General features: G+C 35.4%; 1 protein-coding gene and 1 long non-coding RNA gene across 4 annotated transcripts in view; one reads left to right on the plus strand and one right to left on the minus strand.

The window, feature by feature from the left end:
* The window catches only part of LOC120606223 (uncharacterized), a 32783-nt gene that overhangs the window by 2263 nt on the left and 4965 nt on the right, over positions 1-25555 (minus strand). Inside the window, exon 2 of the long non-coding RNA XR_005653848.1 lies at positions 15313-15491. This is a non-coding gene — a long non-coding RNA (uncharacterized LOC120606223). The remainder of the gene's footprint in view (positions 1-15312; positions 15492-25555) is intronic.
* API5 (apoptosis inhibitor 5) lies at positions 24-23868 on the plus strand. Of its 3 annotated transcripts, none has more exons than XM_039867372.1 (14): positions 24-246; positions 4876-5037; positions 6345-6438; positions 6891-6956; positions 7484-7635; positions 8905-9111; positions 9793-9897; positions 11112-11201; positions 12174-12355; positions 13324-13417; positions 14182-14238; positions 16650-16726; positions 17261-17397; positions 21816-23860. In XM_039867372.1, exons 1-14 carry the CDS (start codon positions 178-180, stop codon positions 21896-21898), a joined length of 1575 nt encoding a protein of 524 aa, XP_039723306.1. In that variant the 5' UTR covers positions 24-177; the 3' UTR covers positions 21899-23860. The 3 variants fall into 3 exon arrangements, with proteins under 3 accessions (XP_039723306.1, XP_039723313.1, XP_039723312.1); XM_039867379.1 differs by lacking the exon at positions 21816-23860 and adding an exon at positions 19683-19868; XM_039867378.1 differs by having other exon boundaries at positions 49-246; positions 21821-23868.

Genomic DNA, 25555 nt, shown 5'->3' on the forward strand with positions numbered 1-25555 from the left:
CGTCTTTACGTAGACGTTGGGGGCGGAGCCGTCCTGTGCGCGGTGACTGGCGGAGGCACTGGCGGCAGCTGGAGGCGTAATAGTGCGGGTCGCGGTTTCCGGGGACTTCGGAGGCGGCGGTGGCGCCGGCGAGGAAGACGACGACAGCAGGAGCGACCCCTGGGCTTGTCGCTCACCATGCCGACCGTGGAGGAGCTTTACCGCAACTATGGCATCCTAGCCGATGCCACAGAGCAAGTGGGCCAGGTAAGTCCGAGCGGCCTGCAGGGCCCGGCGCTCCGCGGCCTCTCGCAAGCGCTCCGAGCCGGCCGGGGACTGCTCTTCGCCCTCCCGCGGGCTGCCAGCCGCCGGGCTCTTTCGTCTGGATGGGCTGCACTCTGGGAGTGTAGACTCCGTCTTCACCAAGGAGAGCGACGTCCCCGGTTCCCAGGCTCTTCTCCCTCTTGATCAGCCTTTCCTCACTGGCGTTTTCTAACAGCCTAATCAGTTTCCCGTTATTTCTCTTCCCAAGCTTTGCCTTCCTGATTTCTATGTCTTTCTCCTTTTCAGTGGAGCTTAGATTAGATTGAGAGTTCTCGAGATCAGAAATGTCTTTTTGAGAGAAATATCTGCTATTAATTTAGGAAGAGTGTTTAGGAGACACAAGTTTCTGAAAACCAGAAGAGGAGCCTTTCGTCCAGACGTTAATGAGGGCTCACGATTTCATTTATTCTGGACATTTTTTGAGCGCCTACCACGTACTAGGCGTTGTGCCGAGCGCTGGAGGTACAGGATAGAAAGACCGGTGCTTTCCTGGAATGTATTTTTAGTGAAGGAGACTAGTGATAAGTAAGAAAGGTTCTTTTATTTATTTATTTTTTAATGAAAGGTGTGAAAAATATAACAGGGCCATGCAGGGGGGGGGGAGGAGGGAGTTGGTTGCAACTTTAAATAAAGTTGTCTGGCAAAGCTCTCTGCAGTGTTTGCCCCACACAGTTGAACAGTGTTGTGTGTACGAGCCTTTTCTGCTTTGTGAGTTTTCAAGTGTTGGAATACGTTGAACTTGAGTTGATAAATATATGGTGGCGGGGGGCGGGGACACAAGGCTCTCCTGGAGGGTAATCTTGATCATTGTTAGAACTCCCATGGCATATATTTTAAATGCTTCATGTGATTCTTTTGCTTCTTCATCCCATGGGGTAGGAAGCGGAAGATCCTAGAGTCTAATAACCATAGCAAAGCTATGGTACCTGCCCCTTTTCAGGACTTGTGTAGTGCTGATGGAGCCTTTCTGAAACGCATGAAAAAAATGTTGATGTTGGGACCTTATTTTAGCTCAATCTAGAATTATGAAGACATAGTTTCAAGAATTGGGTGATTTTTCTTTTCTACATACATATGAAGCAAAAACCTGCTTACAGGGATTATCTCTTAGGAATGAAGAAGGGAACTTTATACACACACATACACACATGTATTTAGACCATGAGCATGTATTTTCTAATAAGCAAAATGCAGTTGATTAAATTCTAAATGAAGCATTATTTAATACAGCAAAACCTTCCAGTCCTTCTGTCACCTTTCCTCTTGTGGCTCCTGTGTTACAGCTTATTCAACCTCCTTTTCCCCTACTCTGCTGCTGCTGCTCCTTCAGGTCTCCTTCCTCTACTGTGTTCCTCTACCTCCCTAACCCCAGTTTCCATTGTGCTCTGGCCAGGACTTCTGACTAGCCATATAATAGAGCAAGCTGTGGCCCACCAATATTTTAAATTGTGTTGCATATTTTTATGAATTTGCTTAATATTAAAATGTAGATACTTAATTTGACATAGTCAAAAAATTGTTTAAGTTTAAAAAACTGAATACTTATTAAGTTTTTGACTGTGGCAGTTAGGCTGATCTAAGATCAAATTAATATAATGCCTAAACTCTCATTGTTCCTGTGTTCTCTTACACAGGAGTCCACTGGCTTTTCAGGGTGGAAGAGCGTAAACTTAACTTGTATTTCATAAATAGCATTCTTTTGGTACTTATTTTTTGTATAATTAAGCTAAAGTCACAGATCATCGAAATTTATAATCCCTCAAATATGTAGACATGTTAACAATTAAGTATTAAATACAAACTAGATTCAGTCTGAAGAAGAAAGTAGTAATACAACTTAGCTTATCCATTTCCTTTTTATGTCATACTTAAGAAATGTTTGTTGAAATGACACCCTTTATTCTCTAAAATAATGCTTTATTTCTTAGAGACTGCATCCTGGTCCCAAACATGGTTCGTCACTGACCACTTATGCATATTGGTTATGTTTTGACAATTACTGTCACAAATTTTTTTTAGAATGTATCTGCTGAATGTGGATCAAATTGTAGCTGACTTTTCACTTGAAATACCTAAGAGATTTCGTTAGAGCTTACTTTTTAAATTAGATATTAAAAGCACACAAATATACAGTTTTAGAATGCATTAAAGTATTTGCGATTAAAGCTTGTTAAGATCACAAGTTTATCTAGCTGAAATCTACAGCTATGTTGGAAGAGAAAAATAGGCTGTGTAGTATTTGGAATATTTTACTGTGGTTACAATCCTGTCAATAAATCACTGATCACTGAAAATATCACATACCTTTCTTCTTACTTTGAAAAGCACAGTAATAACTAGGGAGATTCTGGAAAAAGTCTTTTCCTTGTGCTACAGTTAGAAGACAGATCATTAAAAGAGCTAGCAAGGAAGAATATCATTTTTTGCATTGTATAAAGAGTAATTAGTTGAAGTCTAGTACTGTCTATGGAATTATGTGATAAAACTGATGCCTGCCAATAATAGGAACTTTAATTTCTAGTTTGAATATGGTGAAATGTCTTAACTCTCCAAAGGTTTGCTGTGTTTGGGATTCCACATCCCCAGTTTATTTGCCTGTGTGGAGCCTCTATTTAGGACTCAAATTTTACCTTTGTGCTAGATCTGCCGGTCTTCTCTTTCTCCTCTCCTTTGCTAAGATCTCAGAACTTAAAGAAGCTTGGTATTAGGCAAAGATCTTGACTTTAGAGCCCATCAGAACTATGTTCAGGTTCTGGATCTGCTACTTAACATAGCTCTGAACAAATTATTTCACTTCTCTGAGGCTTGGTTTTCCCATCTGAAAAATAGGGATAGTAGTAACACCTAACTCACAGGATTACTGTGAGGTATGTACACAAGGCATTACTCAGTCTCAGGTAGGCTTTCAAGAAATGTTGCTAATGATTCTTTTGCAGTCTCTTCCAGACTTTTTTTCTTGCCAAGGGGATGAGTTGTTTGAGGAGGGATTCTACATTTAATTTTAAACAATAAGGACCTTTTTCAAAAGGCACTATAAATAAAGCTTTGAGTTTAAGGAAATTGGATTGTGATACCCCGCAAAATGTAAGGATGTCAGAACGGTTTAAGACTTTGATATTATGAAATCTGTCTAAGAGCTCTGAGGCAAACCACAGGAATGTAAAGTTGTAGAGAAGTCAGCCATGATTTTTCGAAACTTCGCACTAAAAAGTGTGTAATATACTTTAGAAGTAGTAACTTCTGATAACTCATTTTGTGTCTACATTTCATGAGGAAGCTAACCTTACAGAAATTTTTGTTATTCAGAAGGTAGTGTTATGTTTAAAATAGTTAAAGGAGTTTTTATTGATCAGTTTATGGAATTTATGTTTTTAGAACTAATTTTTAGAATTTATGTTTTTTAGATAGGTTGGGAGTATAAGAACTTCTAAAGTAATCTAGTAATTATTCAGTTTATATTAAACTCTGTACCTTTAAAAGATCTAATTGTGACCATAGCCTTTTGATACATAGAATACTTTATTTCTGATTATTTTTTTAAAAAAAGTCCTTAATTGAGATGCGACTATACCTAAATAACTTCACATCCTGCTTTTTTCCCCTTTAACATAGTATTGTCCATAAAAAGAATTACTGTTAAATTTTTAGTAATTCTATAATCCATTGGATGTTTATGAGTTATTCCCCTCAATGGCCTGAAGTAAGCTCACATATCTAAAACACTTAGAGCATTGCCTTATACTGAGTAAACACTGTGCTGTGTACACATTGGGTATCTTTATTATAAAGTTAAAGTTTTCCAGTAATTAAAAGTTATATCCATATGTCCAAACAGAAGATGTCTCTCTAGTCTTGATATTTATTACTGCTGTTTGTCAGATGGATCACTGTCATTTAATGAAAGGACTGGTTTGAAGGCAGGTGTATAAGGGAGATTGTAACTTGTTGACTCTTCACATTGTATCTGAGGGAGAGCACTTCTGATCTTTTTTAAAGGAAACATGAGTTTTGAATGTATTTTTCTAATGAAAAGTTAAATATGTGACATTAGAATCTGTCTTAATCCAAAATTGGCTGGCTATATAGAATGAATTATCATGTTCATATTCTAAAATGTGAGGCAAAATAAAGCTTCCTAACCTTCGCGGCATTGCTTAATTTGAGGAATGTAGTCTCTTCACCTGCTTCAAGGTGCTAATTGGAAACAGATAAATATATTTAAGTCTATTACAATTATTTGGGAATCCTACAACACTCATTACAATTTTTTAAAGCATGGTACAGTCACAACATTAGGGTCTAATCACTAGAATGAAGAAGTGTTGGTACATCAACTAACTTATTTGCTTTTCCACTTAAAGTTAGAGTCATCCTTCTCTCTTCCCCAAGTCACAGATAATTTGTTGGGAGCAGAGGAGCAAATGGTAGGAATGTAAGTGTCCAGTTTAAGCAGTGAGATTCCAAAAGTAATCTTTATTTCTTAGCCTGTGTAAAATTTTACTAATTTAGACTCAAACAAGTTTACCTTCTCATCCTTCAAAACTGTGTCCCTTTTCTGCTTTATTCTTCCAGCATAAAGATGCCTATCAAGTGATATTGGATGGTGTGAAAGGTGGTACAAAGGAAAAAAGATTAGCAGCTCAGTTTATTCCAAAATTCTTTAAGCATTTTCCAGAATTGGCTGATTCTGCTATCAATGCACAGTTAGACCTCTGTGAGGATGAAGATGTATCAGTAAGTTTATGGTTGACGCTTTTCAACAAACTTTCAGATGTTTCTCTTCCTTTTTCCAGACATTTTCTGTGTGTGGCTAATGTAACTTAAGTAACAGTCATATCAGTGCCCAGTAAAATACTGCAGTATGGTCTGGCACGATGCTATACCAAGGCTCAAACCTACATTTGAGAAAATATATTAGCTCTTTTACAACCTTTCAATTGTGAAAAATGCAAGAATCACAAAATACTGTTTTGCTTATCTGTTATCTACTGTTAAAAATGAGTTGTGGCTCACATCTTTTTCATAGATTATTATACATTTGCGTATGAAATTAGATTTTCAATCAATTTGTGCTCTCCTTGAATTTTTAAAATAGTAGTTTATATCATAAAACATAGTTTCAACAACCCTAAATATTTTACATAGAAAAATCATTGTCTTATATAATAATTGTATGTGGTTACTAGAACAAGAAGTAGCTTTTGTTTGTTTTTAACAGAATTAGCTATTAACATTTCTGGCTGCTGATACAGGTTCCTTAGAATTTTCAATTATTATTTCTTGGCTTTTCAAATGAAATTAGCAAATTGTTACCATCATTTCATGCAGAATTTGCTAGCTATTACTCCTACACATTTTCATGTTTAAATAAGCCAAGGCCACGTATTTGGAGTTAAGTACACAATATATTCACAATATATTCGGTAGTCAATACCGAAAATTCTAAAGTAAATAGTTAAATATGATAGGGATCCCCAAATCCCCAACTCCCAGGCCACGGACTGGCACCAATCTGTGGCCTGTTAGGAACCGGGCCGCACACCAGGAGATGAGTGGCAGGCAAGCAACTGAAGCTTCATCTGTATTTGCAGTGCTCCTCAGCTCCACCTCAGATCATCAGGCATTAGATTCTCAAAGGAGCACTGGTCCCTGGTTCCAAAAAGGTTGGAGACCGCTGATATGACATTGCCACTGTAGCCTTTAAGGGATACTGCATTATGTACCCAAAGGTAGTAAAAATGCAACAGTTGTATATAATCACCATATAAACCATTGTTTATAATCTCAAATCTGCTTCATCATATATAATTATATTTAATGTCCTTTTCCACCACATTTTATTTTAGTCTCTGAAGCTTGAGTGTTAAATTAGAGCAAATTATTTCTAAAACTGCTAGAAATCTCATGTTTTATATTTTTGTTATTCATATTCCTAATTATAGTTTGTGGTTTTAGTTATTTTTCTTTTTTTTTAAGGTTGAGTTTGTTGTCTTTTATTGAAGATAGTATTTGTTTAATTTTTTGTTTGAAATCATACCCAGATTCGACGGCAAGCAATTAAAGAGCTTCCTCAGTTTGCCACTGGAGAAAATCTTCCACGAGTGGCTGATATTCTGACCCAGCTTTTGCAAACAGGTAAGGAATTTATCATCACCCTTTTATCTAAATGTAACTTCTCTCTGAAATAGCGGCTCTGTTTTTAGCTTTTTTTTTTTAATAAAATTATTTTTTTATTCAGTAGTTTGAAGCTCTATGACTTGTGATTCCTAGTGTTGTTTTCTTTTGTTTTTAATTCTATTTATAAAGGTAAAATGATCATAATGCTTTGGGAATTTTGCTCCATCATGATTTTCTCCCTGATATCCTGCAGTTTCATGATTGTACTATCAACATGAAAGCTTTTAAGATATGTTAGGTCAGGTTCTCTACCTATTTAAGGAAGATGTATTTTTTGGTACTTGAGAGAAATGGTTATATGTCTCCTCTCAATGTAATCTTTGAGAAACTATGTTAAATCTTAAGTTCAAAAATGAAGCACATGATTTTTTCATTTATTTTATACATTGCACCACTTTTTCTCTATCCAGATGACTCTGCAGAATTTAACTTAGTGAACAATGCCCTGTTAAGTATATTTAAGATGGATGCAAAAGGTAAGACCACTTCTTGTTCTGAATTGTGTTTGGTATCTTAAAAAATTGGGGAGCTTAGCATTACTCATTAAAAATCAAGTCTAGGATTCACCCAGAAATCTGTTTTTATAAAAATTCTAAGTGTTCTTTTTTTTTTAAAAAAAAAAGCTGCTTAGCTCAATGGATTTGAGACTCAAAACCCAGCAGAAATAATTGCAAAAACACATCAAATCTTTCCCTTTGAAATCTGTTGGGAATACTTCCTTTCCCACATTAAAGAAATTCTTCCAAAATACCTGAGTTTTATTTATTATTATTAATGATAAAAAAGTAAAGTCATGTTCAGGGTGACTCTGAATCCGTCAACAAAGAATTTGTGATCATTCGTAATGGTTGGGGCTGTAGAAATTTCAAACTAATTTAACTAGTGTCAGCGATATTCAGGGTGTTTATTAAACTCGAGAAGAAATATTATAAATTGAGTTAAACTGAAAAACTTCATTACAATAGAGAATTGACTTGCTACACACAGCTATTTTGTTTTGCAGGAACTTTAGGTGGCTTATTTAGCCAAATCCTTCAAGGAGAGGACATTGTTAGGGAACGAGCAATCAAATTCCTTTCTACAAAACTTAAGACTTTACCAGATGAAGTCTTAACAAAGGAGGTAGAGGAACTTATACTAACTGAATCCAAAAAGGTAAGCTTTGGTCATCGTTTAGTAGAACGTCTCTAAAGCAAAAGAACATTATTTCAAATTGACAATATTCATTTATGCTATATGTAGCTTGTGTATATAATGATATATTTCATTAGAACCACCGTAGAACTTTAAGCTTTTCTTACATTGTATTTTGCACTTTGGTTACTTGTAGTGATGAATCAGTGTATTAATTTAAAGGGATGTGATCATATTTAAATCCTTTGTGGTTGTTACCTTCAAAATTTATGATACTTTTTTTTCAGGACTCTGTACAAATCACCTTCAAGAAATTTTACCTAATTCCCACCCTTCTCTCCCATCTTAGGATATTCTCATAGTATTCTGGATCATTTCAAAATGAAAATGAAATCACATTGAAATGACCTATTTTTTTCATCCTACCCTATTACACTATAAGCTTTTCAAGAGTGTGAGACCATGCTTATTTGTCTGTGCTCCCAGATACAGATGCTGAGATTCTCAAGGTATATCAGTTAACTTTCACTTATAAAGTGCCAAAGTTTGGAAATAATTTACGTTTTTAATATGTTTAGGAAAATTTTAAAAATTCTTTATTAGTGCAACTCACTCGCTTACTGATAAGATTTCTTCATTGAGAGAGAGGAGCAGCAATCCAGCTGGGTATGTCAGCATATTTTACCTATGCCCCAGCTAGTAACTGATGAAGTGTGTCATGATTGCTTGCTCCTTTGGCTAGTGAACAGAAAGACCACTGTTCAGAGTTCTTATATTGGCTGCTGATACAGAGCACTTACATTAAGACTTGCATGGTCTCCTATTTTGTATATAATTGCCATATTAATGTGAATGAGGCTGCTTTTAAATATAGGAAACTGAGTCTGATTTAACAGTTTACTGTAGAATTTCTCAATCTTTTTTGCTATCACCCCCAATTGCCTTTTTAGACATTTTTTTCCTTAGCAGCTCTCCCACAGGTGAAATACCATGTATCTGTTTATGTACTGTATGTATGTATACCTGTGCTTTATCCATAAAAAAGCAAAATTTTCCAAGAACCAAATTTTGCCCCCTTGGAGACAATATATAGTGCCCCATGTTGAGAATGATGGTTTACTCTGAAGCTAAATTGACCTAAGCTGGAAGTTATACTTTTGTCAGTATTACAGAAACATTAAGAGGAAACTGACTTTAGTAACTGAAATAAATTTGCTGTTCAATTTGAATATAGATCTTTCATTCCCATTCAAATGATGAAGATAGTTATTCTGAATTGTGTCTTTCCAGGTCCTAGAAGATGTGACTGGTGAAGAATTTGTCCTGTTTATGAAGATACTATCTGGGTTAAAAAGCCTACAGACAGTGAGTGGAAGACAGCAGCTTGTAGAGTTGGTGGCTGAACAGGCTGACCTAGAACAAACCTTCAACCCATCAGATCCTGACTGTGTGGACAGGCTACTACAGTGCACTCGGCAGGCAGTACCCCTCTTCTCTGTGAGCTCTTTGTTTTACATACCTGGTATTTTGATTACTCTGTCAGCTTATATTTCTATAGTCACTTGAGAAATTCTCCTCAAACCTTTGCATAAAAGTAGTAATACAATGGAGTCAATATTTACTTTATGAAGGCCTGAGTGGGGTTGGTGAGAGGCTAAAGCAACAAGAAATTTCTTTAAAGCCTTGCTTAGAGACTTTTTTAAAGTCTTGAGAATTTTGCATCATACTTTATAGTTTGGCTGGATTTCTAAAAACACTTGGTTTAGTAATTTAACTTTTTTTCCTTAAATTTTCTAAGAGTTTGTTAATCTAGGTAAATATGCTCTTTATCTCTGGCTTTGCGGTATCTCTGGCCATGAGTGTTCTGAGATGTGCATACTATAGTTTGAAAAACAGTTTAAAGGATCTGTCCTTTTTAAGACATGTACATTCTGAAATTCAACACTAAAATTTCCCCAGAAATTTGACCCTAGAATGGAACAGTTCAAAGATGTATAGATGTCCTAATGTTCCAGATTGAGGTTATTTCTGGGTTGCTTTTGAGTATGCATTATACTGTATTTGCAGTCAAAGTACTTGCTGTGGTGCTCTGTTAGCATTTGTTGAATGACATTCTGTTCTTTTTGAGAGAATATTTCTCCTTTTTTTGACAACTCAATATTCTCTGAATTTTTACAGAAAAATGTGCATTCCACCAGGTTTGTGACTTATTTCTGTGAGCAGGTTCTCCCTAACCTCAGCTCCTTGACTACCCCGGTAGAGGGTCTTGATATACAGTTGGAGGTAAGAGAAAATTTCTGCTTTTAGTAATGAAAAGGCATTCATTTTATTTTATTTTAATAAAATAAGGCATTCATTACATTTTATTTTAATAAAAATGTAAACTAGTAACTTAGATCTGATTTCTGAGAGAGTAAAAAGATCCAGCAATGGCTAGCTAGTAATCTCCCAGGATTAATTACATAGGAAACTTTATGGGTTCAGTTGAAGATTGCCGCAGTGGGAAAGCACTGTCCATAGTTTTCATTATAGTCAGTCTTTACCTTTGTAGCCTGAATACTTTTAAATAAGGTATTTTAATTCATGACAGTTTCCATCTCCATCCACAACTGATAAAGCTAGATTTTAGCTGGATTAACATAAAACATCCTTTATCCCTTCTCCAATGGAATTGACCACTCTGTCCTTTGTATCTTAACTGTAATGTACATATACATTTTTTTCACTGCATGTATAATACTTTACAGTTATTTATCTCCCCACATTTAACCAGATCCATCTCTGTAGCCGTAGAATCCAGTGCAGAGCCTGATTGTGAAAGGCACTTAATGATGATTGTTAAATTGAACTGAAATATGGAAATGTATGTGCCATTTCCCTCATAGGTCTTTGGGATAAAGAAGAGTCTCATTGTGCTCGGACACTGTAGTTTGCTTCAGATGTTCTGGGTTTGGCTTATCAGACTGGGATTGAATAAAGCAGAGATGAACCTCAAGAATAGTGGCAATTACCAATACTTTGAGTTAGTATCCAGAGACTAAATTTAATAGTAAATGAGGCCCACTCTGAACGTTAATAAATAATTCTTTGCTGTTACGAGTTCTTCAGTATCTCTCCATAGTACAAATTGTCAAGTTAGTGAATTTATCATTTTTACATTGTATTTAGCACTATCATCGTTAACCTGTTACTGAAAGTATCATGTATATTCTTTTCTTCTTACAGAATAGTTGAGAGTCACAAAATCTGGGTTTTAAGTTCTGCCCTGCCACTGACATACATTGTGACTTTCCCAAATCACATAGTCTCTCTGACTTTGAGTTTCATCAACAGTATAATATAAAGGGCTGCATCTCTAAATTTTTTTTCTAGTTCAAACATTCTGAGTCCATGAAAGTGTAATTGAAAAATAAGCAATCTTAAATAGTTATCTAGCATCATTCTTATTTTATAGCCCTTGCTCATTCAAAAAAATAACAGTATATTATGTGTTTTAGGTATTGAAACTGTTGGCAGAGATGAGTTCATTTTGTGGTGACATGGAAAAGCTAGAAACAAATTTAAGGAAACTGTTTGATAAGTTATTGGTAAGAATTTTTTTCTTTCCTTATGACATAGTCAGTATATAGCCCCAGAGTCTAATAGTGTAGTATTAATTTCTAGATTATGGAGAACCAGATTTTGAAATTATATTAGACAATTCTAGCAAGTGTTGTTAGGTGCTCAGGCCATGTGTATTTTTTTTTAATGTTTTAATCTTTGGCATTCCTTCTGTTGTTGAGGCTTTGCATAAAGGTTTATATAGTAGGTCTTTCTGCTATTTCTCTATCAAAACATATTTTACATTTGCTGCAGCTAACCATCCAGGTTGCAGCCTAAGGGCAAGTAGCATTAGCAACCAGGAAATAAGGTCATTTAAGTCATAATTGTGGAGAAAATAGGCCATCTGATAAAATCATTATCAGTGTCACCAAATGATTTTCTTGTTAGATTGAGCAGTTATGTAACTCACACAGTGATAAAGCATTAGCATGAATTGAGCCATCCAGTATCTGGTGCTCTTCCAGACCTGGAATTACCTACTAAGGGGTTATAACACTGATATTGAATGCCTCTGATAGTACTCTGAATGAAAAGAGAGTACTTAAACAATATGGACTAACGTTCAGAGATTTGTGGAGTTAGCATAATGTAGTAGTTAAGAGTGTCAACTTTTGATGTCAAACCTAGAATGAATCCTGGCTCTTCAGCTTACTAATTTTTCACTATAGGAAAGACACCTGAGTTCTCAAAATTCCATCTACATTAAGTGCCTAATAAAAGTTAACTGCTTTCATTGTCATTATTAGTAGTAGTAGCAGCTATAGCATAGATTAATATAGAGAATTCACAGCCTAGATCGTTGATCCAATAAGTCTAAAAAAGGTATCTTACCTAAATTTCTGATCTTGGTAGTTTTTAATGCTTCGTGTGTCAAAAGCATGCCCTACAATTAGTTGAGCATATTTTTATAATTATATAGAGCAGATTGCAAACATCTCTATATTTTCATCTTTTAGGAGTACATGCCTCTCCCTCCGGAAGAAGCAGAAAATGGGGAGAATGCTGGTAATGAAGAACCCAAGCTGCAGTTCAGTTATGTGGAATGTTTGTTGTACAGCTTCCACCAGTTGGGCCGAAAACTTCCAGATTTCTTAACAGCCAAACTGAATGCAGAAAAGCTCAAAGATTTTAAAATTAGGTGATGTATACACGGTTGATGTAATGCAGTCCTTGGCAAAGGTGATGGCTATCTGGTGCTCCCTGAGTTTTGTTTTCATTTTTATAAAGCTTTCTTCCCACCCTAACTTACCCCAGTGGAACAAAATAAAAGAGCCACAAGACAGGAATGTATGTAAAACATACAACACCTCTGACATAACAGATCCATGGGGGAGAATTACCTTTTTCAGATATGTACTCTGGCTCTCCCTGCTTGCTTTATCATTTGGCCAGGTTCACTAACCTAACACCCCAAATTTTCCTCAGCAGTTAAATGACAATGGCACCTATCTCCGAGTTGTGAGACTTAAATGAGACAATGAATGGGAAGCACTGAGCACAATGCCTGGCACATAGTGGGTACTCAGTAAACTGGAGCTGCTATTGTTGTTAATTTCTTATAGTGTAACTGAGGAGTAGCACTGGAGAAATCATAAGTCATTTTAAATCATGAAGACATTTTGTATTGAATCATTTCATTAAATTCACATCTTAAATTTTGAAATGTTTGGCCATCATATCATCTGTTAGTGACCTCTACTCTTTGGTGAAAAAGGTTTAATAATTTGTGAAACATTTGATCAGAAGCAGGCAACATAAGAAATTACTCTAAAAATGAAAATAAATAAATAAATGATGCCAAGTTGTTAGACATTGTATCTAGTTGTCAGCAGGATGGAGTAATGGCACCACCTCTTTGTTCACATATTGCCTGGGAACAAACTTAAAAAAGAGATTACTTAGGAACCTTTGAGATTTATATGAGTTTATAGTAAATTCTCAAATCTGCAATTTCATTAATTTTTAACTGGACCTTGAGGTACAAACAGATCAAACACTCCCTTGTTTGCAGATAAATACACAGAGGTTTTCTTGTCTAAATCAAAATTGAAGTAGAAAAAGTTGAAGTAATTAATGATTTGCTAATTAACATACTCTTTCATTCAGGCTGCAGTACTTTGCACGAGGCCTGCAGGTTTATATCAGACAACTTCGCTTGGCTCTCCAAGGTAAAACAGGCGAGGCCTTAAAAACAGAAGAGGTAAGAATACTGGGTCGCATCTCATAAGGAAATTTTTATAATAACCACTATTTATTACAAATTCAGACTGAATTCATACATTGAAATGTAACATTCAACTTTATTTGAACTGGTGATACAAGTCTGTTGAAGATACGATATTAGAAGGTTGTCTACATATTAGGTTATTTGCTAAGTTATACTTTTATCATTGTTGAACTATCCAATGTTTGTGAACAGTTTTGTTACCAAACTTAGATACATGCGAGTCCCTCACTAGAGTCTCATAAGTGTCACATGTTATTTAATTATTTGATTGATGGCTGTCATTTTTAATTTTACCTTTTTAAAACCTAAATATTAATTTACATTAGAATAAGATTAAATTGCCTATTATATACCAAAATATTTGTTTTGGGATTTTTGATTCCCTGATCTCACCTGTTTAGCTCTATCTCATCTCAGTTCTAATGAAATATTTTAAGTTTTCATGTCTTTCTATAACTTAATCTCATTATTTTTAAAACAACTCCTATGTGCACATGACTTGTCCCCTACTCATTTTTCAGATAAATTATAGATACCATTTTAATGTTCTAACCTGTCAAAGGAATATCAAGATTGTTTGCTTTCTTTGCCATCTCTACACTTATTTAGCGTCAAAAATTAGGCATAAGCAGAAATAATTCTGAAAGAGAAGTTAATTACTCTAGTTCTATGTGGTCATGGAATATGCAGCATAAAAGTTGTTGGCATTTTAATTTAGTTTTGTTTTCCTTTTGCAGAACAAGATTAAAGTTGTTGCATTGAAAATAACAAATAATATCAATGTTTTAATCAAGGTAAGTCTTCCTTTCTTGCCTAGTACTCCCAGCCAGTTAGAAAGTTAGTTTAAGAGGTTATGTATTTTTAGGTCCAAAATGTTATTTTAAGGGGAGATGCCATTGCATTCCAGTTGTTTGGCCTTTTAAAGCTTAACGCTTTTTATAATACCAAGTGACAGTTCCATAGCTATTACAAAATCATACATTGTTTTATTTAAAAGCTATTATATAAGATACTGCAAGCAAAGGAAGGAATGCAGATTTCTTCAGGCCCAAAGCATTAGAGCAGATACATTTAGATTCACAATTTCACTGACTTAAGTTCTGGTGGTCTTAGTGCTATTGAGTCCTTTCAAATTGGCCAGTAAAACCTTGCTTTGCTTACACTAAGAATGGGCAGTCCTCTGTGATACATTGAGAGCTTTCTGTAATGTAGGCTAAGGTATACTTTACATTAAGCTATACATACCCTTAAATTCTGGTCCCCCCTCCCCCCCCCCCCCCCCGCCCCTGCCAAGGATCTATTAGCCTGACAAAAATAAAACTAATAATCTTAGAGGACTCAAAAAGAGTCACAACAAAGTAACCATCATTTGTTATCCAAGTTAACAGTATTGTAGCCAGATGGGAGAAAGAAATGATATTTGTAACACCTAAGCACAAAACCTGACAGTAACAAAATTGGGACTAGTGATATGCCTTAAAACTAATCTGGTAAAAATCCCATGGAATACTTACTTTGTATCAAAAGAGAGGAAAGCTTTTCAGAGAAAGCAACAGTGAGACACTGAGGGTCGGATATCATATTGCTAAGTGAAAAGGCATTCAAAAACCAAAGAGGTGAGAATACTCTCATCTCCTAAGAAAATTTTTATAATCTTGAACATAAATAATTGGAGACAGTGAATTTATATATTAAAATGTGAGATTTAACTTTATTTGAACTGATAACATTGGTCTAAGTTGAAGATGTACTATAAAGAACATTTTAAACTTAACAAATTCATGGAAATGAGAATGTTTCCTGTTGAAGAAACCATAGTGATTTAAAGATGACTGTAGTAGGAAGATGTATGCAAAAGTGATACTCACCATCCAGTGAGTCCAAGATCTGTGGGGGAGTGGAACTACGATTTCTCCACATTCCTCTCATTATAAAGAACTTCGCTGCACTGAAGGTCATTGGTAGGAGCATTCATTAACCAGCAAGTATCTGTGTGCTACCTCCTGGGGTCAGGCACTATGCTAGGCTCTGGCAATAGGATACATTCCTGAAATAACCCAAAATATTTTTTAAAATTAGAAGTGTGTGACATCAATTTTTTGTTTAAGGAAATCACAAGAAAACCTGGTGTGCCTTGGTTCATTCTTGGCATTTCTTCGTAATCCTACCTAAGAAGACTCATCTAAAAGTCCACAACTTATCTGTATTTCTATTTTAATGAATCTGTAAACTGTAACCCAATATTCCATTGTCACCCGAGATTTAACATTTTTAAAATTGGAGCCTTTTCCTTTCCTCTTCTTGTCCCTTTCTTAATAACATTATATGCTAAATCACTGCAGCTAGAAACCTCAAACATTTTGGATTCAATGGACTTTATATGGGCTAATTCTCTGCATTTATCTGGTACATTGGACTTAAGGTTTATATAGTAGGTGGTGATTTTTATTAGTACAGTATGTTCATTCTAACTGGAAATGGAAAAAACTCAGTTTAATCAGATTTTACTGATATATAAAATTAGAGTAAAGCTGATAAGAAATATTAGGTAAAATACTGAGAATAAATATGTTTAGGAATCCATTCACAGTTTTAAGGATATTATGAGGTTAGGTTATTTCAGTTCTGGATTACTTTAACATTTAAATTCAGACATTTGAATTAGCACATATCGATCATTTTTGTTTTTAAATCTTGTGTGTTTTTCTCTTGTTGGTAATTTATAGATATTTGAAGGGAAGAAAAATGTGATTGGCTAGGCCATTAGTTGTGTCCTAATTTTGAACTGCTTAAAAATTTGCAAAAGTAAATACAGATTGCAACATTTATTTTCCTTAAAGTACCTTGGTGACTGCATCTGTGCAAAAGAAATACTTATTTGTTGACTTTGTTTATTAAGGTTGATGAAGACTGATATTTTGTCTTGGAACTTGAAATGACATTTAGGAAAAAATAACTGCAGTTTCTTAAGTGTTGTGCACAAAATAACATTAATGAAGTAATAGATACAAGTTATTAACAAAATAGTTGTTGTTTATTTTCCTCTTGCAGCTTTAAGGTCCTTAGTCACCAGCATAAAAACAAAGATAAATTAAAGCTTCCTTTCCTAAAATTAATCTTTAAGATGTCTCCCTGTTGCTTATCTTCACCACTACTCCCCACACCATCAAATACATAGAAATCTTGTCTAATTTTGTCTCTTCAGGATCTCTTCCACATTCCTCCTTCTTATAAGAGCACAGTAACATTATCCTGGAAACCTGTACAGAAGGTTGAAATCGGGTAAGAAATATATATAAAAGAGATTTAAGTCTTCTAATATTTATGATTTACAAATACAAAAAAAAAAATCTGAATTCAGATGTTACATTTACTATACAAAATGGTACATTATTAGTTAAATGGTTCTTAATAAGATGTTAAAGTATGACTATTAGAAGCGTGACTTAAAATATAAACTCTAATTCCAGTATTTATAAACTGGTGGAATACAACCCTGGAATTTTCAAGCTTGCTTGTACTCCTCTGACATAACTAGACTTTCTGACTAGTGTTACAAAACGAGTCACTTGTGTGTAGTCTTTGAAGCTACATTCTCTAGATTCTAGGTTATTTCGAAGTCTTATAAATGCCCTCTTGACAATGTCTGCATTAAGGCAGTTAATTTGATGGTATCAAAATGTTACATATTGTTTTCTGATGTGACTGTCATCTTTAGGATACCTTTCATAACTGATATGCTAAATTACAAGTTATTGATGGTCTGTGGTATAATAGAATTTTTTTTTTTATTGCCATTCTTCCTACTGTTTATAGGCAAAGGAGGGCCAGTGAAGATACAACTTCCGGTTCACCACCCAAGAAATCTCCAGCAGGACCAAAAAGGGATGCCAGGCAGATTTATAATCCTCCTAGTGGGAAATATAGCAGCAATTTGGGCAACTTTAATTATGGTGAGCGTTTCCGTTTGGGAACAGGCAGCATAAGAGATTAAGCAGAAATTATGTTGTGCTTGATTTTCATTATCAATTATATATAGTATCATAGCTCTTTCATGTGGTTTTTTTGAGTTGGTTTGGAGAAATCGAACTGTTGGGGAAACAACTGATCTCATTCCTTTCTGGCCCACCCTTGTGGGCTCACTGAATTGAGCATGTAACATTAAACTTAAAAAAAATAAAAATATGCCTCTTGTATACAGAGGAGCCAAGAGAAAAAGAAGTTGGCATGAACCATCCATTCCTGGTTTTCTCTGTTCTAGCTTCAAGGCAAAACATTCTGTGCATTTTCCCTCAGGGCTGGAGCTATAGCTTCTGGGAGGTGTGGTATTAATGATCCTTCCTAGACCTTGTCAGCCTACTGCTTGTCCCCTGATCTTCTGTACTACTTCAAAAGCAGGGGTCATAGAAGTGAAGTCAGATGTTAAAGCATTATCTGACAAGGAAGATGGTCCCACTCTGGTTTCCCTAGCTGCCCAGAGTGCAGTCCTCCTGTCAACTTTAGCTGTTAGTGCCAGGAGAACATCCCAATAGTCCATTCTCTTCCAGGGCTATTGAATGAGAAGTGAAGTTTATTTCTCATTGACTTATATGTCCTCATAGATTCTTTCAAAGAACAGACAAAAATATCACTAACAGCAAATCTTGCTTACGACAAAGTTTAATAAGACTAGCAACTAAAAATGCTTGTGATTTGTCTTCATTACCAATCAATTAATTCTGCAGTACAGGTTTCCCCTGCAATCCAAAAAAAGTAGAGTGTTCCTATGAAACCTTTTGTAAGCCAAAATGGAGTGAAGTGAGGCAGTTACCAAATTTATATAGAAAAATTGAGCGTTCCCAGACCCAAAAAGTAACCTACCAAATGACACATAAAACCCCCCAAAATACTAATGTAGAGTAAAAGCAGGAATGATACGATAAATAGACACCATGCTTTGTACATCCACCAATCCTCTCAAGCAACAGACTCTATTTTATCCATTCCTGGATGCCAAGTAAAAGAGATCACTTTGATACTAGCAGAACTTATAGTAACTTCAGCGGCTTTCAAGATTCTTTCTCGATTTCTTTCTCTGTGTAAATAGTACAAATGGTGGACAGAGACAAGTTCAATACACACGTCTTTCCACTTATCACAATCAAAATGCTTAATTATATTCAGTTTTACATTAATTATAACACTCTTACGAATTCTCTTCAGCTTTTCTGATACTTGAGGACACATCTTGCTAAAGGATTAACAAAATAAAGCTAGAAAAGCACACGTGGTTGCAGACACAGCTAAAGCTATAGCAGCTGGATGCTGTGATGCTGAGTGTAGTGATCAAGGAAGGAGCTTGCCAAAGCCAGTCTCACTACCGAGGGTACCCACTGCCTCAGTAGTGGCTGGCTGCAAAACAAACACTGAACACTATTTTTGCTTTTTGCCTTTTTTTCTTTGAGGCAACTATAGTGTAGGAAAGATCACTGAACTCTTTTACTTATATAACAACAAGTAAATGTGCATCTTAGCCTCTTTTCTTACCTGAAAAATGGGGATAACAGAGTTCTTCAAAACTTCAAAAAAGAATATTTGTGCAAGTATGTTTTAAATGGAAAGGATTCTATGTTACTTCATTACACAAATATTATCCTGTTACTTGTATGATTTAATGTGTTGTCATTCAGAACCATTCTTAAAATCAACTATTATCTCAGATACTATCTTCATTTGACTTAATGAAAGTAATCAAGAGCTAGGCAATACATAGAATTATATTCCTTTCCACTTGGGCAGGTCAGTTAATCCTGAGTTTCCATAAGGACTGCCCTATGAAACTCAATTGTCTGCGTGATAGCAGGAATCAGATGATATAATGCATGTCAAAGAGATGTGAAAAATGCAAAACCTGAGATTGTATGTGGTTTTTTTTAATTATCAGTGTAAAAAATCAGTTTTACACAAGACAAAAATCCAGGAGTCACTTGGCCATCAAAGTAACACAAGGGCAAAACCGCATGCCTGTTATCTTTGGTGTTTGGTATTACAGTACTCTAGGGGTCAACCTTATAACTGAGGTGCTTGTCATAAATTGAATTATAAAGCAAACAACTCTGGTTCTTATTAGAAGATGGAAGCAAAATGTCTGCAAGTTGAGAGTTGCATGTTACCAGGTTATAGTTATTCTCGGTGCTACAGATGAGAATTGGTAGACCTATCTACCACATGTTTTTTCTACTTTTTTTTATGTCCTTAGAGAACTGACAGTGTGTCGGGAAGATGGGAGAAGCATGTTACTTTTTTTCTGGTATGTCAGTATTGCCTCAAAATTGGAGGATGAAATGTTTCAGTCTTTTTAAGAATGGGTTTTGTTAGCCACATGTAGCAAAATCATCATGATTCCAGTTTTCTTTGTCAGGCAAGCTTATGTTTTCTTTTTTCACAGAAGACTAGATTTTTTTTTTTAAGTCATGTACACTGAAAGATTGGGAAATTTATTCGTGTTAATATTTGTGTTTTTCTTCTATAAACAGTTTCCCAGTAACCTAGAAGTACTAAACAGTCTATATTTTATGACTGTGGCCTTCACTTTTTACTTGTTTAGAATATAAAAATAATTTTTAAAGTATAATTTTACTTAGAATAGTGGTTTCTTAAATTAGTAGTGAAAGTTTGAAACCAATGGAAAGATCGTGAAAGTGCAAAATAGTTTCTCATGGTGAAAGCCCTTCAAAAAGGAGAAAATTTGGTGACTTCCTCTACTGTAACAATGGCTGTATAATTTGCAGGTCAAAAAAAAAATACCCAGTATAGAAAAGATAACAGGATCAAATAATACCTTCATACAGCATATTTAATATAGTCATTAGATACAGCTAAACTATTGAGGGTAACCAGTTCTTCATATTAAAATTGATTGAAAAACAAGTGAAAGGGTGGATTTTAGTAGTCTCTTAGCTTTTAGCTAATAATAATGATATCTATAAGGATGTTAATTTGTTAAGTGTTATTAACTTAAAGTGTTGATGTTAAATTTTCTAAGAAATGAAGGTTTTATAATGAGTATTGTAGGGGAGGGATGTGCAATAGATGATGCCAAGCCTTAAATAGTCAAAAATGCAGAAGTTATAGCCTACATAAAGGTTGGGACACGAGCTGAATGTACCTATGGTCACAGCATCTATCACTGGGAGCATCTTGCCCTCAGACCACCTTTGATTTTCTGAATGTATTCTCTGGGGTAACAAACGTGGCGGTTTCATTTAACTGGTTTGCATACTGTTCAACTTAGAAAAAAATGTGTCAGCATGAGAGGTGGCTTCGAATCAGATTTCATTCTGTTGCACAGATAAATGTTGGCTAAGCTGGGAAAAGATCCAATTAGTTTCCTAATTGAAGATTTCGGGGAGGGGCAGGGGGAGACATCAAAAGATCACCCAGATAAGGTAACTATATTTCTAGCTACAATGGCAAAAAATAGATTGCAGTACTAAATAGGAATTTTGATTCATAGCATCCGATATTATGGATCAAAAATGGCAATATCAAGTTCTTTTTATTGCTCCTAACAAGACTGCTGCAGTGAGAAAATCTGAAAGTTCAATGAAGAAATTTGATCTCTAGAAGTTTGAGACTCTTCATTCATTTTTGTATGATGAAAAGTCCAGCCTTGCTGATGACTTCTTTTCTTCCTCTTTGAGGAATATTTCTCTGGAGCTATAAAAGAGACTAACCAATGAATCAACGACTCACTCTGCCATATGACACAAGTGACTTGATTTTTCAGCAAAAGATATGCTTAATTTAACTGAAACACTATATATATGTATCACCTTTTTGGCAGCATCTTTGAACAGTTCACGTAGCTGATAAAGCAGTGAGAAGAGCTATCCATATTTATATCTCCATTTTTGTACTTAAAATATTATGGTACTTAAAATATTATCACCAAAACAAATTGCCTATCCATTGCATTTAAAAGGAAAACTTTCAGTCTAGCCTAATTTTTCAAAATTGATCATTGACAGTTTATAACGTATTTTGCATTTATGGCACCAATTTTTGAAGGCCAGTGGTTTCATTAATTTTCTTTGATAGTGATAGGCCCCCAAATAACTAAGAAATGTGGTTATAACATTATCACCTTGAAACATCTTTGTTAATGGGATACATTACTTGTGACTGTATTTGGCACCTTGCCACATGTGCTTTGGTATATATGTTGCCCTGGTTTTATGTACAGATTGAATTTGTAGATGGTGTAACAGAACACCAGTGCTGCTTTTATAGAGCCTACTGCTACATTCAGAACTACTTGCTACATTTCTTCTGTGTTTGCTGTATCAAGAAGTCCTGGGCAAGACCTAAACCCTTGTTCGCTTTTTCGTAGAGCAGAGAGGAGCCTTCAGGGGAAGTAGAGGTGGCCGAGGTTGGGGAGCACGAGGAAATCGTAGTCGGGGAAGACTCTACTGAATAAGACGTCACATTCGTCAGCATTGTCATGAGCTTAATATACTTAAATTCTACTACTCATTGGATTGCCGGGGATGTCCCTTTAAAAAGACTGCTGCCTTCAGCTAAAAACTTAATGTTCTTTATACCTTTGTATGTATGATCTACTTTTGTAACAGACCATGGTTGTGTCCAAGGTAAAACCACAGCGATATTTTTGGATGCTTTGTGCGCAATCTTGACTTGTTTTTGCAACATTATCATTATTCAGACTTTATATTGTGAATCTTATTTTGAAACATCTTAATAATTTGTCATCGAGAGCTATTCAAGTCTAAAATGTAATGAAATTCAGTCAATTTCTGACAACTGGTAAAGATCATCAGTTTTGAAAGGTTACTGATTTTTCTTTCCTCCCTTTTTTTGCCTAATCAATATATGGAGAAGAGTAATGGATATTCTTAACATTTTATTTTCATTGTTTTTTAATAAAGCTGCTAGGCAATGGTTCATTCCTACCTAGTGTCATAAGAGCAAAATATACTTATGAGCTTTCTTAAAATGTAGAAATGACATTACATTTTTAGGAGAAAGTTTTGCTTACTTTTCTCCATATGTTGTGATATAAAATTTTGACTATGGGATCTTACTATTTGAATAGAAATGTGTATGTATGATATACTTACATACACATATGTGTGTATGTATGTATATATGCATGCTGTGAAACTTGACTACACAACATAAATCATTTTTTAAAATTCCAGGAACAGGTAATCTTTGACATGGTGATTATCCTTTTGAGGCTGAATCCATTATTAACTTGTTATCTAGGTTTTCTCAGTAGTGAGAGATTTTGTGTCAGCTGCACTTACACGATTATTGTTATTTAAAACTAAAAATAAACGCTGCATTTTCAAAGATAAGTTTGGAGATCGCTGTTGGAAAATACAGCCAAAATATTGAATCTGATGTACATACAGGTTTCTACAGGATGACATAGAATAATTTAGAATTTTGGCATTTAATAACCAGGGCAACCCAGGAAAAGTGACTTGATAACATGGTGTACCAATAATAAGGGATGCTCTCAGTTTGCTTTTGCCACTTTGAAGATTTTAACTTCTCAGGTTATTAATCAAAATTATTGTAAAAGTTAGCCAATAGGATCTTTAGGTTAAAACAGCAGATGGGGGGTTTGTGGAGTGTTTAATGTCATGGGCATTTTTAGTAGCATAGGCCCTTTGCTCTGCATTTGAATGTTACATATATTTTTGTTCCACAGTTAATCTTCCTTCCCCAAGTTTGCTATTCAAATCCAATGCCTGAATGACATTTTCTAGTAGTTTGACCTATTTTTTGAGGAATAGTTTGTGATTCCAATGCAGGTGTCTTCATTACTATTACCTCTATATTGAGGAAAAAGCAAAACCCCTTTGTTAGAATTACTGCACACTTTTAAAAAATAGAAGGATACAAGTGAGCAAAAAAAGTTGATCAGCTTGACTATGGAGTGGTGGCAATAATCTAAACATTCCAAAAGACTATGAGCTGAACTTAAGCTCCCTTGGAATCTGAACTGACATAGGAACATGGACTTGCCATTTGAAAACTGTGACCAGGTAGTCTGGACCTCAGAGGCAAATCAGCCAGGGGCCTAAAGCCATTTCAAGTTCAGAAACTATATTGGGATTACAGTTATATAAATTTAAACATTAAGTGTAACTTTCTTTTTTTAAGAATACTTGTAAACTCAAAGCTGAGCAGAAGTGACTTTCTCAAGTTTGATGTTGACTGTGTTTCTTCCTTCACCCACCTCATTGTTCCCCTTCTCTTTCCTAAGGCAATAGTGCACAACTTGTTATTTTTGCTTAAAAAATCTGAATGAAAAACTTTATGCCATGATTTCTTTTGCAAGACACCTGTTTATCACCTTGTTCAAAAGTAAACGTTCCCTTATGCTTTTGAAATAAATTTCCTTTTGTAATTTTGTTTTGTGTCTTGATGTGTTGATTATAACTTCAGATTCTTGGATATTCATTAAACACTTATTGATTGCTTCTCGTGTGCCAAGTGGTGTGTTAGACCATGAAAATATAAAGATGGACAAGCAACTGCTCTGCCTTCAAGTTCAGTCATGCAAGTTCTTTATTTTCATCCTTTTGGATTTATTTTTAGAAGTTAATATACTCTTCTGAAAAAAGGATTTGGTTCTTTTATCAAAGTAAAACATCAGATACTTGCCAGATCGTTATGAAATAATTTCCATCTCAATAGGCAAAGCAAGCTGGAATTTTTTAACAGTATAGAAGTCTTTTAATTTTTTATACCTATCACGCCATGAATTCATAGGGAATGGGTTCCTGCAGTGCAGGCTCCTCTCCACTGGTTCTCACAGTGTGCTTCTGGTGGAGAAGGTTGGCACGTCAGCTGAACCCAGGTACCTTTCTCTTTGGCTTCCTTTTTGTGATCATTTTCTTTCACACGTTTCAGGAAGTTATCCGGGCTCTTAAAGTGTTTAGTATGCTCAATACGTACATTAATTCTCTTGGCAAGAATCTTGCCCTTAACTTGTTTACAATGCCAACCACATCTTCCAGTCTTGCCATGGTAACATTTGTGGGGCATTCCTTTTTGAAGTGTCCATTCCCTTAATGTCTAAAATATCACCTTTCTTATAGATTCGCATGTATACAACCAAAGGAACAACTCCATGTTTTCTAAAAGGCCTAGAGAACATAGAGCAGGTGCCTCTCCTCTCCCTTTGTGTTGGTCATTTTGGTGAATTACTGGAAGATGGCAGAAAAGCAGGTTTAACTACCAGCTCTTATAAAAATGTCTTCCTGAAGTATAACACCAAAGATGGTTAGGAGTGTGCTAAAGCCAAAGTTTAAGTGAATCAGAACAAGATAACTAAGTTCCCTTGGTGATCATATCCTGTGGCTTTAATACCATCTATATGCTGAGGACTGTCAAATTTCTGTCCATTATTTCTTGTTTTGAGTTTCACAATAGTCTCCTAACTGATCTCCCTACATTTGACTCTACAGCCTGTTCTAAATAGCAGCAAAGAGACATCCACTCTTGTACTTGATGCTATTCAATGGCTCATTTCAGAAAAAAGATCAAAAACACTGCTGTGGCTTTTAATTTTTGACCTCAGCTGCTACTCTTCCCCTCCATCACTGCCTGAGTCAGTTGGCTTCACACAAGCTAGGCAAAGACACTCCTGCCTTAGAATCTTTGCACTATTTGTTCCTTCTAATCACTCATCCTGATATCTGCTTGCCTAACTCCATCTCTTTCGAGTCTTCAAGGATCACCTCAAGGAATCCTATTTAATACTAGATACCCTTTTCTGTCCTGCCAAGACTCCAGATCCCACTTACCCTACCACATGTTCTCTGGAGCATTTGCTAACTTCTAACATACTATATAATTTACTTACAGGTTGTTTACTCCCTTATAGGTTCTTAACTCCCTGTCCCCCCACCCCTACCTTTGGGTAGAATGTAATATGGCTACCAAGATAAGGATTTTTGCATATTGCTCATTGATAATCCAAGTATCTAAAACTGCTTGGTACACAGTTTCAATAAGTCCAAGGCCATGTTTGGAACTCAGGATACAGTGGCAAACAAGACAGGCGAACCCATGGAGTTTACATTCTGTTGTGCA

The sequence above is a fragment of the Pteropus medius genome, unplaced genomic scaffold (genome assembly GCF_902729225.1).
Source record: "Pteropus medius unplaced genomic scaffold, Ma_sr-lr_union100, whole genome shotgun sequence".
Lineage (NCBI taxonomy): Eukaryota > Metazoa > Chordata > Mammalia > Chiroptera > Pteropodidae > Pteropus > Pteropus medius.